The 19,708-nt window shown below is 43.5% G+C and overlaps 1 protein-coding gene across 2 annotated transcripts in view; it reads right to left on the reverse strand.

Annotated features, from left to right (window-relative positions):
• Positions 1–14,758, reverse strand: part of LOC146042213 (B-cell receptor CD22-like) — a 38,549-nt gene extending 23,791 nt beyond the window's left edge. Inside the window, exons 1-4 of one of the 2 annotated variants that reach the window (XM_083162134.1) lie at positions 14,745–14,758; positions 10,170–10,263; positions 9,746–10,090; positions 4,141–4,428 (exon numbers count right to left, since the gene is read on the reverse strand). In XM_083162134.1, the coding sequence (XP_083018260.1) occupies positions 4,141–4,428; positions 9,746–10,090; positions 10,170–10,209 (673 nt within the window). In that variant the 5' untranslated portion in view covers positions 10,210–10,263; positions 14,745–14,758. Of the gene's footprint in view, positions 1–4,140; positions 4,429–9,745; positions 10,091–10,169; positions 10,264–14,600; positions 14,707–14,744 lie in introns of those variants that run through there. The other variant, XM_083162135.1, reaches the window with a different exon arrangement.
• Positions 14,759–19,708: the final 4,950 nt, after the last annotated feature.

Consider the following 19,708-nt stretch of genomic DNA (forward strand, 5'->3'; position numbering starts at 1 on the left):
AATATCCACAGGAACAACGTATAAAGTACACTACAAATTGACTAGAACAAGTCAAAATTTGCTTAATCTTTATCTTCCAGGGTGTACAAAGTAGCTTCCCGTCTCCATATAGCTACACGTAGTACACCCAGTGCATTTATAGACACCGGGTTTTCTACTAAGAAACGATGTATTAGATATTGGTGTAGGGATGGCTACATCGTTTCGGCCCAACCAATCTTTGAGATTGCGTCCTCTTCTGTAACAATTTAAGATCTTTGACTCATGGAGACATGGAAGACTTTGGTCAGAAGATATTAGAGGCCAGAATTTTTTGGCTGTTGCTGCAAAGATGTTACTTGCTGGTGTAAACATTGTCATTAAATGAAGTGTTTTTTTGTCTGGTCTTGACTGTTGAACTAAGGCAAGATTCTCTTGTTCTGTTGAGACCTTTTTGTTTAGCTCTCTCCAATTCTCTGGGGTCATAACCCCTCTCCAGAAACTTGTGAGCCATAATATCAATTTGTGAGGCTGCTTGCTCCTCATCGCTGTTGATATGTCTAATTTGCAAAAATTGTGAAAAAGGCAAACCTTTTTTAAGGAAAATTGGGTGTGTACTGGTGGCATGTAGAAGAGTGTTACGGTCAGTTTGTTTATAGAAGTTGTCCATTTCTAGATGATCCTGTATTCCTGAGATTTTTACATCTAGATAGTTAACCGACTCATAACTGCTGTCAAACGTAAATCGAATGTTCTCATACATTTCATTAATAACGTCCATGTGAGCCTGAAATTCGTTCTGCGGACCTGTTCAGATCACTAAAATATTGTCTATATATCTGGTGAATAATAATAGCCAATCTGCAAAAGCTGGATTAGTCAGGAATAACGGTGTCTCAACAGCAAACATATAAGCATTCGCAAAGCTAGGGGCCACATTGGACCCCATAGCACATCCCAAAAGTTGGAAAAAGTACTCATTGTTGAACATAAAGTAATTGTTTTTCAGTGTCTTTTCAATAAAGAACGGTATATTGGGACCTTTGTAATAAATATTACCCTCCAACAATTTTCTGGTTGCCAATAGGCCTTTGTCATTAGGAATGTTCGTATACAGTGACACTACATCGATACAAGCTACAGGGTTTCATCTGTGAAAACAAAGATTGTACTCCTATGACAAGAAGAACCTGATTTTAAGAAATTCATGTTTTAATAAACAGTTTTTTATATGTTAATATACGTATGGTTCTTTCGAAAAACATCTATAAATAAGGAAAGACAGAAATAATCATTATAATATAGGGCGCCTGACACTATTGTGGTAGTATTGGGTAGAGGAAGCTCCACTACTAGGGAGCCAAGTGTTATTGGCGACCACCTATTGATAGCGCAATTCCAGGAATTTTGTTGTTGGTTATATATATATATATATATATATATATATATATATATATATATATATAATCTGTATTATATTGGGAGATTCTATTCAAATAAAAATGTATTTGGTGCATTGGATGATTCTTGTGTTGAATATGATTGTTGTGTTTACTTATTAGGGGGCTGTGATCTTATAGTGTGGTGAGAAAAAAAATAAAGTGATAAAATCAACAAAAATAGTAGTGGGTAGGTGAAGTGAACAGATGGAGACCACATGAGTAGTATTAAGTGATATATTGTGTGGACAACTGGATGCCAAATTGTTTTATGTGATGTACTTGGGAAGATGACACCGTGCTGACTGAGATAATGCAACCAACAATATGTGTTAAGGTGATCGCTGAACTAGAGGATGGCAGTCACCTCTATGTTGTGGTAATAAATCCACACCATGTTCAGTGGATGCAGCATCTGGGGATCAAGTAGGTTGAATGTGTGTAGAGTAGCAGCTGCAATTTAAAGTATATAAAGTATAGACGCTGTCAGAGTTTGTTCAGAACATTGAAAATCAGGGCCGGCGCCACCACTAGGCAAATCTAGGCATTTGCCTAAGGCGCCAGCCACATGAGGGCGGCACTTCGACCCTCGCCTCTCGCATGGAGGCTGCAGGGGTGTCCGTGCCGGATACCTGCGGCACTGTGTGATCTGGCGGCGGGGTCCCTGCAGTGATGCGCACTATCCGGAAGCCAGGCGGCGGCGCGGGAAGCGCTGCTGGGTTTGAAAACATTCCGCATGCTGATTGGCTGAGATTCAGCCAATCAGCGTGCGGCGAGTTTTCAAACCCATCAGCGCTTCCCGCGCCGCCGCCTGGTTGCCGGATTGCGCGCATCACTGCAGGGACCCCGCCGCCAGATCACACAGTGCCGCAGGGCTCCCCACCCCCCCTCACCGGCCCTGTTGAAAATGTGTCATCTGTTTTAAATTCGAGCCCTTGATGGGGCTAAGTATAAGAAGCGCTAACTAGTAACAATATGAATAAAGAAGACGTATCAAAGAGTCTATGTATTCCGTTTAGCGTTTCAAAGGTGCTCTGTTCTGAACATGAATTCCCCAGACATGGGGCCTTATTCTGGTCTGTGCGGCCGGAGCCGAATATGCGGCCAGGACCGTGCGTCCTTAACCCCGCCTTCCGTACGGATCGCTCACTCCGTCCGAATGTGGTAAGCCGCTGACCGCACGGAGCACGAGTGGATTTCTCATGTTTACACCTCCTCCATCTCTGGGAACCTCCCCCATCATTCGATAGTCGCATACCATCAAATGCAGGACCGAGTGGTCAGGCAGCTCCCGCGAGCTCAGACCACTGGGGCATTTCTCCGTGCAAAAGCAGGGATCTGGGCGGGCAGCTGACATCCGGCAATGTCATATGTCCGCCCCCTACACGTGTGTCACGGCCGCATTACCATACGTACGCCCAGCGTTTTCATGGGAACGCCCATGAAACGCGGGGCGTATGCATATATTAATGAGGCCAAACAGCCCTTCACGCCCCTCTCCTCCCCCTGTTCGTAGTGTAAACAATTCATGCAGAATTTGGACGTATGTCCCTTTCGCACATGCGCAGATATACCTCTGCACATGCGCAAACACAAAACATCGGCGGAACGAACGCACCCGGACATATCCGCACCAACCAGAATAAGGGCCTAAGTGTAGCATCTGGGGCTCAATAAATTAGCATAATGCGTGACAGCTATAAATTAAGTGTAGATGCTGTTACTGCAGAATCAAACAGAGCATTAGACATAAATACATTTCAAATTAGAGCTCTAAAAAGGGCTAGATGTGAGATGCGCTAAGCAGTCTTAGTATGAGTTAGAGAGACACAGCACATGGGAGCGCACCCACCCGGCCGTAGATGCCGGTGCGCGTTTCGCATCCCACTTTTCCAAGGCAAATTTCCCCCATAGATTATAGGGTTGAGACAAACAGCATTGTCCCTTTTGTTGATTTATAGTGATTAAGACTGATTTGTGAATGGGTTGGAAATCAGCAGTTAGTGTAGGTTCCACATAGTGCAGGATGAGACCATTGATCAATGGGCAAAGATATTTTATCCATGATTGTGGGTGATCAATAATTGAAAATACTATAAAAAAAAAGACAGATTACAACCATTTGGGGAAATATTTGAATGATCGTTATGTCATTAGAACATGTTCCTATCCATGTATTGGGGCATATTTACTAAGCAGCACATTTTCAAAAACTCTGGCTGCTGAATTAAGAAAAATTATATTAAGAGTATAACGCTCAAAAGGTCAACACAGTAAAAAGGTTGACATGGTTAAAAGGTCGTCATGAGTTTTTCATGATTTTTTTCATTTAACCGACGTTGATTCTTTCCCATCCCATTGGGCATAGAGGGAGAATATAACAGTGCAGAGAGCCTGGCGAGGGGACGAGGAACACTTACACGGTGTCCATGTTGACCTTTGTTGACATAGACACCAAAAAACATGAAAACATCTTGTCTGACTTTTCCCAAGTCAAACTTTTTCGTGTCCACATTTTGCTTGCGTTGACCTTTTGACCATGTCAAGCTTATGCATGTCGACCTTTTCATGAGTTGACCTTTCGACTGTCAACCAATAGTGGTTGATCTTTTGACATTGTTCCTGTCAACCTAATAAACCACACCCACTTCCACATACTAAATATACAGTACTCCATTGTGTTTAAAAGGCAATTATCCTAATTTATCCATAAGATACGTACATTTGATGTTCAATGTTTTCTCTGCATGGTAACTTAATCCATTAGGATAGGTGGCTGTGCATCGAATATTCGTCATGTCCCCATATGAAGGAATATAAGTAAGTTCTGATACTTCTCTCGTGGATCCATCATTTAATGGTACTGACCATCTTCTATGCTGCCCAGGTTTGTTCCATCGTAGAGTTGGGGGGCTGCTGGCACAAGTGTGCTCTGCACGGCATAGGATAATGGTGGCTATTCCTTCTGTCATATCTCCAAACTCGATAAGCTCAAGATTTTCTGGGTGATCTAAGATATATCATTATATATATTAAATATGTTATGTTAGATTGCACCCCCCACCAAAAATATTTGATCAAAATTACTTAGTGAACCACTACTGTTTTCACTTTGTTTTTTATTTCACTATTAGAACATGTACATACAAATAAATGTTCATATTATAATTGTTTTAGTGAAGCTGTTTTAGTTCCTTATCTTCTGTACAAAACACTTATTGGGAGAGTTCTCTGATCCAGCCCAATTCCTGTCCAGGAAGTGGCCGGAGTTTACCTTTTAGAAGTCTTTTCTTCTGTCTGCTTAGCCTGACAGTGGGGTGTATATATCCTGAGAATACGTGTACATATACTGTACATGTATTCATTTCTGGACCAATTGTGGACATTTACTATTACTCCATTACTTTAGCTACCAACATCAACAGGTGGAATTCCATAGCGGCTATTGATTGATAAGTCATTCAGGTCTACCCACTTCAGAGGTGGATTGGCCCACTGGGAAACCAGTACTTTTCTTGGTGGGCCGGAACAGATGTCCCTCTGGCTGGGCCGCCTACCGCGGTTCCATGGCTGACACTGGCGTCATCCTATATAGGCAAGCGGCTGCAGCCTGGTCACAAACGGCAGTATAGCACAAAACAAATATGGCCGGTGCATATATTATATGCACATATGCGGCGGCCATATTTGTTTTGGGCTATGCTGCACTTTGTGACCAGCTGCGGCCGCCTGGTGAGTAGTCTCCCCAGAACCCCCCTTCCCCTGGCCATAGCATTAGCAACCCCCCCCCCCTGCCCACCAACGCGTCAGCACACCCCCCCACCCACCAACCCCGTTCCCGTGCCGGATTTTTATCACCATCCGCCACTGACCCACTTCCTTTCAAAGCAACAGCCTTTTGGAAGGAATACGCGTCACTCTTAAACGGATTTTTTTTGGAGTTATGGCAGTCCAGTAATTATTTAACCCTTTGAGTGCCAACATCTCTTTGAGAGATGCGCTAAATATCCACTGGCATCGCTCATATTGGTTATATAAATTCAAATTAAAAATGTTGTGTAGAAAAAGATCAGGGATGAAATTTAATAGGATGAGAGATTCAGAAAGTGAGAGATTAGGTAAGAAACCTCCAGTTTTTTTTATAGCAGCAATCATTTACTGTACACTGCAATACCAGTTTGATTTTGCAGTGTAAATGATTGCCGCTTTAAAAAAAAAAAAAAAAGGGTGTTCTTACCAAATCTCTCACTTTCTGAATCTCTCATCCTGTTAAATTTCACCCCATATTTATTATATTAGGTAAACATTACAGGTCATTATGATGAATACAAATGTTTTCTTGGCACTCAAAGGGCTAAAGCGTTTTCCTCATACTGTACATAATGTTTGTCTCTTATACATGGCCATAATTATTCAAATATACAGATCTACAGCATGTAACATTTTAAATTGTATTCTTGGATATCCATATGAATTTGAATTATGTTGCTAAAATAATTGTTAAATTGAGAAGAAACCGTTCCATTCCTTCAAATGAATTAGTACTTTTACATTTACAGCCAGCGCTGGTACACTTCAAGTTTTGTACTCTGTTCATTTACCTTTAAAATTGTACTTATACAGGTTGAGTATCCCCTATCCGAAATGCTCGTGACCACGAGCATTCCAGATTGGGGAATTTTTCGGTTTTTAGAATATTTTTTTTTAGGCTTACTTACCTGTCCCCCGATGGTGTCCGGTGGTCCCTCGGCGTCCACGCAGTCCCCGGGCGTCCACAGCAGGCCTCCGGCATCTTCTCTGGGTCTCCAGCGGTCCCAGGAATGCATTGCGCGGGTGTGCGTCCGCACCGGTGACGTCACCGGTGCGCGCGCACACTCGCGCAATGCATTCCTTGGACTGCTGGAGGCCCTGGAGAAGATGCCGGAGGCCTGCTGTGGATGCCCTGGGACTTGGTAAGTATGAAAAGAGGGTTAGGGGGGTAAAAAAAAAAATTCAAATGATTTAAAAAACCATGGTTTTTGGAATAATTCGGATAATGGATGCACGGATACAGGATACTCAACCTGTATAATATTAGCAAGGCTAGATCATTATAGATTTTGGGAGGTGTATAGTTGAGGTTAAATTCTATGTTTTAAGATGATAAAGTGTTTTTGAAGATATCATTAGAATGTATGGTAGATGTTTTGAGATTATTGCATGGTGGTGTCTGGAATAGTATGCTGTATGTATTGTATGATAGTTACTGGATTGCTGTCTATATTGTCACTGAGATGCTATCTGTATTGTATGGCAGTCAATTATGGCGTTGTCTAGAGTGAACTTGTTTGTTTAACCTCTGGGATGCACTCTGTATTGTATGCCAGTCACTGAGATCATGCCTAAATTGTGTGGCAGGAAGTGGAAAATTGACTGTAATTTTTTGGCAGTCACTGAGATGTTCCTTTTATTATATTTAGGTCCCTGAATTGCCTGCCATTGATCCAATTCCATCTATTATTGCATTGCATCATTTCTTTGGCCAATTTAAGTTCACAATCTGAAATGAATACTTTCTTGTTATGTTGAAACCATAATTCAGACATTTAATGACTTTGGTCACCATACATCCAGTATAATCAATATTAATGTATATGATGATCATATTCTGTCTTGTAATAACGTACTGCTTTTGGGTTGTTTTTATGAGCTGTTAAGAGCGCTCCCGCAGGCATCACATCACACAGTACAAAAAGTATGTGCTGCACATACTTTTTGTACTGCAATCATCGCATCACACACAAAACACATGCAATGTAAATGATCCAGCCCATAGTGGGTGCGATCATTGCATCACCTTTATGCTATATGTCAGTCCACTTTTTTCTTCTTTATCCAAACAGTGTGAAAGTTGGCAGTTACTCAAATAAGGCTTCAATCCACTTCCATGAAATGTGTTATCGGTACTTATATGTTAGTTGGGCGCCCACTAAGCTATTTGCTTAGTTTCGTGCGTCCCCTCGTGGGGCTCGCTGCGCTCGCCACGCTTCGGGCTCTGGGGCTCGCTGCGCTCGCCACACTTTATAAAATCAACTCCATGTCGACATGGATAGTGGGGGTATGAGCGTACTAACTATAGTGGATGCCTAACTAACATATAAGTACCGTGTTATCTGTTCAATAAATATCTAGAAGGTCCAAGAACATTACAGCATTAGTTTTGTTTGAGAGATGGAGTGTGGAGAAACAGTCATAGGAGTTGATAGATATCAGGAACTTATTAAGATCTATCTCTGGGCTATTTCAAATAAAGAAAATGTTGTCTATACACAGTATATATCAGTACCAGCATTTCAGATGTTTTCCAAATTAACTGTCTTTCCATTTTATGGCAAACAGATTCATGTACCTGGGTTCAAATCCTGTACCCATTGCACATCTTACAAACCGTTAGGAAAAGACAAAAGAAGCTATACTATAGTAGATATTAAATATATTTCTAATGAAATTATCCATTTTGTATTGAGGATTAATTTTGGTGTTCATACTCTTCTATTGATAAATTCAGGTCTTGGTACTCTTTACCTAGAAGGGCGCCCATCGCGGTGATCGCGGGCATCGCGGGCAGTACATTAACGGCCGCGACGCGATGCCCGCGATCACCGCGATTTCCCATAGGGTTTAATGTTAAATTTAGTGCTGGCCGCGATTTTACATTCAATGCTTCAATGGCCGCGATTTGGCCATAGGAATCAATGTTAAATGGGCTACAGAGCCCAAATAGGCACAATTAACACTTAAATGTCCCCCCAAATTTTTAACGCCACCCCACGATCCATGCCAACCCGAAGCGTGGCGAGCGCAGCGTGCCCGCGAGGGGCGGCGGTACGCGTCCTCCGACCTTTTCATGCCCTACTATCCACGTCGGCGTGGAGTTGAGAATAGAATAGTGTGGCGAGCGCAGCGAGCCACCGAGGCCCGAAGCGTGGCGAGCGCAGCGAGCCCCGCGAGGGGACGCGGATACCTTCACAGTTATACGCGTCCCCTCGCGGGCTTCACAGGTGTCCGTGGCGACGCGGACACCTGTGAAACCCGCGAAGGGACGCGTTTACCTGTGAAGGTATCCGCGTCCCCTCGCGGGACTCGCTGCGCTCGCCGCGCTTCGGGCCTCGGTGGCTCGCTGCGCTCGCCACACTATTCTATTCTCAACTCCACGCCGACGTGGATAGTAGGGCATGAAAAGGTCGGAGGACGCGTACCGACGCCCCTCGCGGGCTCGCTACGCTCGCCACGCTTCGGGTTGGCGTGGATCGTGGGGTGGCGTTAAAAATTTGGGGGGACATTTAAGTGTTAATTGTGCCTATTTGGGCTCTGTAGCCCATTTAACATTGATTCCTATGGCCAAATCGCGGCCATTGAAGCATTGAATGTAAAATCGCGGTCAATCATCCTTTTTAACATTGTTCCCTATGGGAAAATCGCGGTCATTGCGGGCACCCGTTTTTTATGTACCCGCGATTTACCCGCGATGCCCGCGATGACCGCGATTTTTTACTCCCGACGCCCGCGATTCTAATCGCGGGCGCCCTTCTAGGTAAAGAGTACCCAGGTCTTTTTAGCATATGTTTTTTAGTATATGTAGGATGTGAAATGTACTGTACATAGCTTTTTTGCTTTGTACTGTAGCTGTCATATAAAGCCATTAGAAAACAACATAAAATGTCAAGTCACCATGTTTTTACTTCCCAAATTTCCTAAATAATACACCACTTCAGCTAATAGTTTCCGGGATCCCATCCATAACTTCAAACCTACAAGAAATGCACTAAAGCTTCTAAAAAATATAAGTACAGGTTGAGTATCCCGTATCCAAAATGCTTGGGACCAGAAGAATTTTGGATAACTGATTATTCCGTATTTTGGAATATTTTTATATTTCAATGACGTATCCTGAGGTATCTTGCATATATGTTGTATATACACATCAACCACATGAAATGCACACAAATATATTTTTGGTTTCAAAACATGAAACAAAGTTTGTGTACTATCTCAGATACTGAATTTGAATGTAAAGCAATCATTTCTTGCACATATGTAATGCCAGTTACAGATGTACCCAGTACATATTTTGGAGACTATGGTTTTCGTTATAATAATTTGGATACAGGATATATGGATAAGGGATACTCAACCTGTAATAGTGTTGCCCACAGCAACCAGTAAGAATCTAGCTATTATTTCTTTAATTGTATCATAAAATGATAGACACAATGTAATTGGTTGCTTTTTTATAAGCTTTAGCAAATCTAACCCTCTGATTTATGGCTTTGTAAATAAATATTTACCTGTGACATCAAGTTGAACGTACCAACCATACAGGTGATATGCATTTTGCATGTGATTTCCTGCTACTCCTGGGTAATAGCTACCACTATCTGCTCTTCTCACACGGTCTATCCTCAGAGTGCAGGTTCTTCCAGGTACAATTGAGGTCCGGCCTATGTACTCAAATGTTACTGCATGATGGATGTTAAAAATCTCGATACAATCTTCGTGATTATATAAGTACCATGCAGTATTATATTCCGTAGCATAATATTCATAGCAGGGGATCTCCACGCAGGAACCAACCAGAGCTTTCATCGCAGTAGGGAACTTCCATGCCTGACAAAAAAAACCTGACTGGAGTCCTGGAAGGTAGATGTATATGTCCATTAGATTTATCCCATGATATTTGCATCGATATTTTGAAACATGAATTAATTTTACCTTGGAAAAGGGTGAGGAGGAAAATCTTTGTAACACTCATTTTCCACAATGATTTTTAATAACGGACACGGCCCGGTTGGACTAGATACATGCCCTGTAAGTATAAAATAAAATTATTTGTACAGGAAATTCAGCAGTCATGAAAGTGGTGACACAAGGGGGGCGCTGAGGGTGTGTGTGTAGGGTTACCACCTTCTGCCCTGGATTACTCCATACAGTCCGGTAATTAAGACCAGAGTCCGGAGGGGTGGCGTTCCCGGACTACACAGTGGGGGTCATTCTGGTTCATTTGCTCCCTCGCGTGTTCAGAGCGATGTTTTTTTCTAAGCATGCCCATAATCGGTCTCGGCGACTTGCATAGTCACCGACCTGTTCACAGGGACCCATGCGGACCAAGGATGTGGGGTGGCGGAGTCAGGTATCGACTACGGGAATGCCCAGCGTTTCATGGAGTCCCCATGAAAACACTGGGCATTCCAATGGGATTGAGTGCGGACGGAGGTGTGCCGGGACGGGCGGCTGACGTCACATGGCGTCAGCCGCCGCCCTGTCTTCGGCCAGAAGCCAGCATATATAAGTCAGTCTCCACTGACTTATATTTGCGTGCCCTGGAGAAATCATTCAATGGTCGGCGACCATCAAATGATTTAACCTGCTGCGGGCACATGCAAGGGGATGTGTCTTCCCTTGCATGGTTGTGAAGGGATATAGTGGCGTGGGAGGCGACAATTTGGTGGGCGGTGGTGCAGGCCCTCTGAGACTTGGCTTTGCAGCTTATCAAGTCAACCAGAAAAAGGGCCAATGTCCGGGAATAGTAGCTGCCTATTGCTGAACACCACCCATCCGGACTTTGGACGCTGGTCTTAATTAACCGATTGATGACACCAAAATGCCATGGAGTGCCTGTCACAGTTTATGAGCCAGGACTGCAGCTACAACAGTCTCTTGGGGCAACCGACATCTCCCCAACCCCCAGAGTTTTTCAAATGCAGAGCTACGCCCCTCCATAAAATCCACTCCCCCTTTACCCAGCATTATCGTTTATGGTGTCACAGGGAGAAGTGATGCCTCTGAGTCAATGGCTATATTTGGAAATCCATCTGTTGTTTTCTTTAATTCTAATGTGCTCATTGTCATGGGAGCAACTGGTAACGATATATTGGCATCATGTGCTACCAATGTGAAACACCTTAATCTACTGTATTTCATAAGATGAGTAAAGAGAGCAATGGTAGAACTCAAGCCAATGCTGTCTGTAAAAGGCTATTTCTCTTTTTAGATAAAATATAGCTGTTGGGGACCTAATTCTGGACTGTGACAAAGTTTAAAATTCTCAACGTGTTCAACAGTGTCCCCCGCATGTGGCTGGAGCCAAAGTCGGAGCTACCATTGGTGCAGCAGGTCAGGGGCAAATGCAGTATTTTCAGAAGGGGGTTTCCAAAGGGGCGGAGCAAAGCCCAGTCAGTTAAAGTATTATAGATAGACCAAATGCATATAAATAATAATAATAATAAATATATATAGTGGAGTGGGCTTATTATTCATAATTTTCTGGTGGGAGGACAGCCTGCTTGACTGCAGATATCTCCAGTTCCCGGAAATAGATTTCTTAGATTTGAATGGAATTAAAAACTAGAGAATCCCACCTACCAATTAGTATTGGGGACTAGGGGGTGAGAGTTCAGGAGGCAGAGCAATCTGCCAACAAGAATATAAAACTACATACCAGGTGTGTGGAGCTTGAGCAGTAACCAGCTGCTGGAAGGCTAATATCTCTGGTTCTGGGAAAAGTAGAGACAAGCTATTTAGTGTCCATCAAAGGGGGAGAGTCCCAGCTTTTGGAATATACCCTCAGAAAATCTCTAAATCAGACAGAACCTGAAATATCAGACTGGGAAGAGCAATTAACAGGCTTGGATGGGGACCACTGCTTTGAAGTCAGATATCTCCAATTCCCAAGGGCCGATTTTTAAAATTATTGTACCCATGGAAAGAGGGGACCCTCAGCTTTCAGGGCCCTTAGACTCCTGAGGGGGTTTCTGGGTACTCAGAAACCCCCCTGCGTGCGCTACTGCAGGTGCAGTGCCCGGAAGCCCTGAAGACTAAGGAGCCCACTGCTGCCCCTTTCACCCTCTTCCTGACATCCCTCCGATAAAAATTCCAGTGTCTCTCACATTTGTTATATAAATTAAAGTGAACACATTTTGTTTAAAAAAAAAAGATTTTATTTTCTACTGTATATCAGTTAAACATTACAGGTCATTATAATGAATACAAATGTTTGCTTGCCAATTTTCACACCTAGGGTGAAATTTAATATGTTGAGAGATGCAGAAAGTGAGAGATTTGGTAAGAAATCTCCAGTTTTTTAAAGCGGCAATCATTAACACTTCAAAATCAAACTGGTTTTGCAGTGTAAATGATTGCCGCTTTAAAAAAAAAACCTGGAGATTTATTTTCAAATCTCTCACTTTCTGAATCTCTCATCCTATTAAATTTCCCTCCTAATGTAAAAACTTCACTTGGCTCTCGAAGGGATGAGATACCTCACTAGGTTGTAATGTTTTGGAGATTTAGTTGAGGTTCCCCCAAAGACCACTTTTCTTCTGGTGACTTTACAGGAATGCTACACAGAAGTTCTAGTGGGTAGTTAGGGGATTTAAATGACCCTCCCCCTTCAGATTTTAACTGTAACTTTATTAAGCTTTATCACAGGTGATTAATGCAATGGGTTCAAAATGATTTATCTTAAAGAAAGTAATCAGTAGAGGTGTCCGGTGGCAACCTTTTCCGCAAAGAAACAGGTTGTTTCATTCAACATACAATTTAGCAACAATTCTAAAACAAAATTTTAACTAATGACTCCTAATTTACAGTATAGGGTTAGGATTATGCTGCAGGTGCTAAGGTTATGCTGCGGTGGGGTGGGGTTAGTTAGACGGCAGAAAAATGATATGCTTACCGGATTCTGGTCGGGAATACAGTGATGTTGGACAACAAAACCAACTTAGTAAGAATTTGAGCACTGATTGATAAATTATTCCGCACTGCAGGTGCTTCAAACAAGGGGGATTACCAAACCCCTATCAAAACCCAAACAAGCAACAAGAAAAACTGGAACAGCGCTTTTAAGTGTATGTTAGTCTTGTCTGTGTTGTTGGCCACATTGTCATTATTTAAAAAAAAAAAATTTTTTTTTTTTTCTGTACAGCGCTCTCTCACTCAGATAATGTAAAAAAATATATATCCTTCCAGGGCCAGATGTTCTAAGCCTCAGAAAATGATAAAATGGAGAGGGACAAAAGGGAGTCATTCAAACCTGATTGCACTTCCGCAAATCCGTAGCAGTCAGCGTTCAGTTAAGACGCCGCACCGCTAGAGTGATATCCAGCCTTGCGAATTAAAGTGATCTCTGTGGGAATGGATGTATAAGGTTACAAATTCACCCGCAGCTCTGCGGATATGTCCAAATCCATCGTAACAGGCGGACTATCGCATGATATTTACACTGGTCATCGTAGGCTCAGAGTAGCCAGAGACTTACTCAGTGGCTGTGATGGATACAGGCATAACCGGGCTGGAGCTGACATCACACACCCTCCCATAACACGCTCAGGCACGCCTAGCATTTTCCCTAATACTCCCAGCGTTGGTTCCTGGCACGCTTGCGTTTTTTTAAACCCTCCCACTACTCATCCGGTTTCCAGCCCCACATGCCAACTTCCTGTCAACCAACTTGCGGAGGGTGAACAAATAGAAATAGTATCAGAACTTCATCTCTGCACGGAGTCGCGTCTGCATACTGTGATCCATACGCGTGCGCAGTGTATGCAAATTCGCAGTCAAGCAATTAAGCCTAAATTGGGCCCTAAGTACCAGCCAATCAGTTACAGGATGCATTTGAAAAATGAGTTAGAAGCTGATTGGTTGGTAGTTTACCCAGGGCCGGTGCAAGGCACCGGAGCGCCACAGGCGAGTCGGGGTGGGGGCGCCCCGGTGCCGGGGGGAGGGAGGGGGGGTGGTACCTGTGTTAAAAAATTGCTGCCCCGGCGTCCCTGCAGTGCTGGGGCGGTCAGGGGTGTCCGTGCGACAGTGGTACCTGCGGAGCCGTCATGTGTTTAAAGCTGGCTGCAGCCGGCGGGGTCCCTGTAGTGAATAACAAATAACTAGCGCTTCCCGCGCCGCCGCGCACATAGCGCTAGTTATTTGCTATTCACTACAGGGACCCCGCCGGCTGCAGCCAGCTTTATACACATGACGGCGCCGCAGGTACCACTGTCGCACGGACACCCCTGACCGCCCCAGCACTGCAGGGACGCCGGGCAGCAATTTTTTTACACAGTTCGCTGGGGGTGAGGGGCGAACTCCAGGTGCCGGCGCCCTAGGCAAATGCCTAGAGCTGCCTAGTGGTGGCGCCGGCCCTGAGTTTACCTCTCTCCACTTTATCCTTGTTAAGGCTTAGTCCATCTGACCCCCAGTCACTTCCTGAACTTTCCTGATGTCTCGAAGTTCTCGTTAATGTTGAGGATGTATAGATAGTGACAGGTGTTAGGTTTGCATTGAAGAAATACTTACATGTTCAGCGTCTGCCAATGTTGGATTTCAGAAATAAAAATATAACGCTAAATGTAATTATTTTATAGAGAAGGGGGTTGTTCCTTTCATTTCCTCTTTTGTAAACAGTATTGACTTTAAAATAAATAACTAAAATGTCATTGTAGGCGGCTTCTGAGTCCGTTTCCATATTAGGAATTGGGCAACATTTTCCGAGTGTTTTTTTTTTATAAATAACTTTATTATTTTTTATTTCTAAGGAGTCACAACAATACCCTACATGACATTATTAGCATTCTTTATATAGCACTAGCATTCCGTAGAATTTTGTCATAGTACAGTTGTGTGGTACAGTATGTATAGAAAACATTTCCCGGTGATAGGGTAGGAGAACAGCGCACTGATATGTTATTTATATAGTTATAGGAGATTTGGCCCAATTATATACAGGTTAAGTATCCCTTATCCAAATATATTTTTGTTTTTAGTAAAAGCACTACTGGGGACATCTGTAACTGGCACTACTGGGGATACGATGTGTAACTGGCACTAATGGAGACATCTGTAACTGGCACTACTGGGGATATGATATGTAACTAGCACTACTGGGAACATCTGTAACTGGCACTAATGGGGATAAGATGTGTAACTGGCACTAATGGAGACATCTGTAACTGGCACTACTGGGGATATGATATGTAACTAGCACTACTGGGGACATCTGTAACTGGCACTAATGGGGATAAGATGTGTAACTGGCACTAATGGAGACATCTGTAACTGGCACTACTGGGGATATGATATGTAACTAGCACTACTGGGGACATCTGTAACTGGCACTAATGGGGATAAGATGTGTAACTGGCACTAATGGAGACATCTGTAACTGGCACTACTGGGGATATGTAACTAGCACTACTGGGGACATCTGTAACTGGCACTAATGGGGATAAGATGTGTAACTAGCACTAATGGAGACATTTGTAACTGTCACTACTGGGGATAAGATGTGTAACTGGCACTAATGGAGACATTTGTAACTGTCACTACTGGGGATAAGATGTGTAACTGGCACTACTGGGAACATCTGTAACTGGCACTACTGGGGATAAGATGTGTAACTGGCACTAATGGAGACATCTGTAACTGGCACTACTGGGGATATGATATGTAACTGGCACTACTGGGTACCTCTGTAACTGGCACTACGGTGGACATGATATATAACTGGCACTACTGAGGATATGATATGTAACTGGCACTACTGGGGACATCAGTAACTGGCAGTACTGAGGACATGATATGTACTGTAACTGGCATTACTGAGGACATGATATGTTACAGGCACTAATGAGTATATGATATGTAATTGGCACTACTGAGGATATGATATATAACTGGCACTACTGGGAACATCTGTAACAGCACTACTGGGGACATCTGTAACAGCACTACTGAGGACATGGTATGTAACTGGCACTACTGAGGATATGATATGTAACTGGTACTACTGTGGACATGATATATAACTGGCACTACTGAGGATATGATATGTAACTGGCACTACTGGGGACATCAGTAACTGGCAGTACTGAGGACATGATATGTACTGTAACTGGCATTACTGAGGACATGATATGTAACAGGCACTAATGAGGATATGATATGTAATTGGCACTACTGAGGATATGATATATAACTGGCACTACTGGGGACATCTGTAACAGCACTACTGAGGACATGGTATGTAACTGGTACTAAAGATGTGCAAGAAAAGGTTTGCTTGGAATTTAAAATCAGTACCTGAGATAGTACACAAACTTTTTTTTTATGTTTTGAAACCTTGTTTTACGCACAAATAAAATATATTTGTGTATATGTCATGTGTTTGATGTGGTTATACAACATAAATGCATGATACATCACTGAAAAATAAAAACAGTGGCGGTTCTTACCTATGGGCTGCAGGGCTGCAGACCCCCAGGTAAAATCCGCTACTGTCTCTGCCTAATGTGAAGACAGATGCAGTCCGTGAGACTGCTCTGGCATCAATGTGACTGGCAGTGACTTCCTAATGGAAGTCCGACCTGCCAGTCACTCAAGGCAGTCCCATTGGGAGGTGTTTCCTCCCCCCCGGGATGTCTCTCTCTCAAATCGGGTTCTGCGCATGCGCAGTACTGCAGACAATACTGCGCAGGCACCATACCCGGGAACCAGATTAAGTCTCCGGGGGCTGCTGCAAAGGCAGCCCATGGTGGCTTGGGCCAGTGCATGCACAGCATATATGAAGTTTCTGCACATGCGCTGGCCTCGTGGACGGCGTGGAGATCACTGTGGGTGCAGTGGGGCAGCAGCGGAGGGGGATGGGTGTATTGCAGCAGCCCCCATCCTCCTAAATGGTAAGAGCCTCCACTGTTGAAAAATATTCTAAAATACGGAATAATGCATTATTCAAAATTCTTATGGTCCCCAGCATTTTGGATAAGGGATACTCGACCTGTATAGAAAAAGGTAAACTACTGTATGATTGCACATATATAAAATGTGGTAATTTAGCAAAGCTCTTAACCTTCATCCACAAGATCCAGAGGTGCATTTAGATCTCATGGGACCCAAAGCAAAGCAATGATTTGTGGCCCCCATCATGAAAGATTCTCCCTTAGCAGAGACGAATTAAGGGGGGGGTTCAGTACCTCTGGGCCCCCCTATCTGAATGGGCCCCCCGCTGCCACAGATCAGATCTGTCTTATGAATCCGATCTGCAGCGCTATGCTCCCAGCTCCCCACTGCGCTGAGTGACAGCTAAGCCTGCCACGCGTAGCCACAATAGTGTGAAGGCAACAGCCTGCGGCTCAGTGACTGGCTGGGCCCACAGGCTGCAGGAAAGCAAGAGGCAGGATCCCAGGCAGCGGCTCTCTTGTTTGTTCAGTACATACTGGCTTCAACCTGCAAGTAATGCAGCCTGTTTTTAATTACATTGCTTCGGTGCCTTACTCTCCCCCCATAGCCTTACCGTAACTCCTCCTACTAAGCACCTAAACCTACGTCCCTCCCCCTGGGCACTTTGTTTGTACATTATATATTTGGTACTTAGGGTTAGGCTACCCTAAGTACCAAATATATAATGTACAAACAAAGTGCTTTTGGATTTGATACAAACAATTTTTATTCACAATAAAATGTTGACAGAGTCATAAATCATAACCAGACGGTACTAAAACAATCCCCCGTTGTTAATATAGCATTGTCCAATCACCAGAATCTATATTAGTAACATAAAGAGATCATAGTATGATAATAGGAAATCAATTTGTCTATTCAACCACATGCAGCTTTATTAATCAGGAAAGTCAATAAACCATTTCATCCTCGAGGCTTAGTAGCGATAAATTATTAGAAACACTGGTTTTAGTAAAAGACACTTGTTCCTCAGAAATGGTTAGTAAGCTTTTACTCCCCCGATGATTAATCACATGCCAGTTAGTAATCAAGGGGTTAGAAATGCTGCAAGAACTCTTATTTTCTAAATATATACTTAGTCTGTGACTGGAGATCACATCCACGATTCCAAAGTACAGAAACCGTGCTCGGTAATTGTTTAGCCTCCACCGGTGCTATCCCGACTGTTGGTACTTTTCCTTTTGATGCAACTTAATGGAGTGGTATCTATACCAACCGCATTTCTACTGTATAATACAGGATGGTTTATATGCAGGGCATTATAGAAACAGATCCATCGTGCAATAATTGTGCAGTTAGCAAAAGTGTTCTATTGTTTATTAATTGTGTACACGTACCCAGAGGCAGAACTCTGGGAGACAATGGAGTCATCTGCCGCCGGGCTCCTGCTCCCAAGGGGGCACCTCTCCTCCCCCTGCAAGTTTAAATCAGTTATTTAAAAGCCAAAGATATTGCTTATGTAGCTGAGTTCTGAAAGATATACTATGTGTTCTCTATCTATCGATCTATCTATATTTTTTAACAAAATTATTTATACACAGCATGTATCGAAGAGTCAAAAAGGTATTTCTACATGGTTGCAGAATTGGTGGGTTCCAGAATACCTCTTCCTTCAATTTACAACTCAATATACAAAAAATCAAGAAGAATTCCAATCACTAATAGAAAGTAAATATTTGAATAATGATACAATTATTTGTTCCATAAATCTCTTTCGGTCATGATGTCATGTCTGAAATGTCTGTTGAACCATGTACCCATAATATGTACATTTTATGTTTAATTCAAGTTCTGTGTGGAATTTTAGTCCATTATGTTACGTTGCTGTGCATCGAATGGTCATCATATCGTCCACATATGAAGGAATTTAGGTAAGTTCTGATACATCTCTCCAGATAATGGTACAGGTTGACTGCATATATACTATCTGAAGAAGCCGCTGACAACTATGAGCAGGCGGGGAAACACGTAAGAGGAATATCTTATTGGCATTACATTTAAGAGGACTGGTACCCTAAAAACCACCACGACCAGCTTACCTGAAAAACCACTCCGGACAAAGTTGTACTTCTGGCTAATCAGCGCCATCAACTGGGAGAACAGGATATAGCAGCATAAGGTCATCTTTAAGGTACCAATTTCTAAAACTGTCTTGCCAGACGAGAAAAGGGATTATAAAGCACCAGGGCCGGTGCAAGGCACCGGAGCTCTCCAGGCGAGGGGGGGTGGGGCGCCCTGGTGCCTATGGGGGGGTACCTGCGGCACTGTGTGATCTGGCGGCGGGGTCCCTGCAGTGATGCGCGCTATCCGGCAGCCAGGCGGCGGCGCGGGAAGCGCTGATGGGTTTGAAAACTCGCCGCACGCTGATTGGCTGAATCTCAGCCAATCAGCATGCGGAATGTTTTCAAACTCAGCATAGCGCGCATCACTGCAGGGACCCCGCCGCCAGATCACACAGTGCCGCAGGCACCCGGCACGGACACCCCTGCAGCCTCCATGTGAGAGGCGAGGGGTGAAGTGCCGCC

Source organism: Crinia signifera, chromosome 19 (assembly GCF_055691185.1).
Source record: "Crinia signifera chromosome 19, ASM5569118v1, whole genome shotgun sequence".
NCBI classification, from domain to species: Eukaryota; Metazoa; Chordata; class Amphibia; order Anura; family Myobatrachidae; genus Crinia; species Crinia signifera.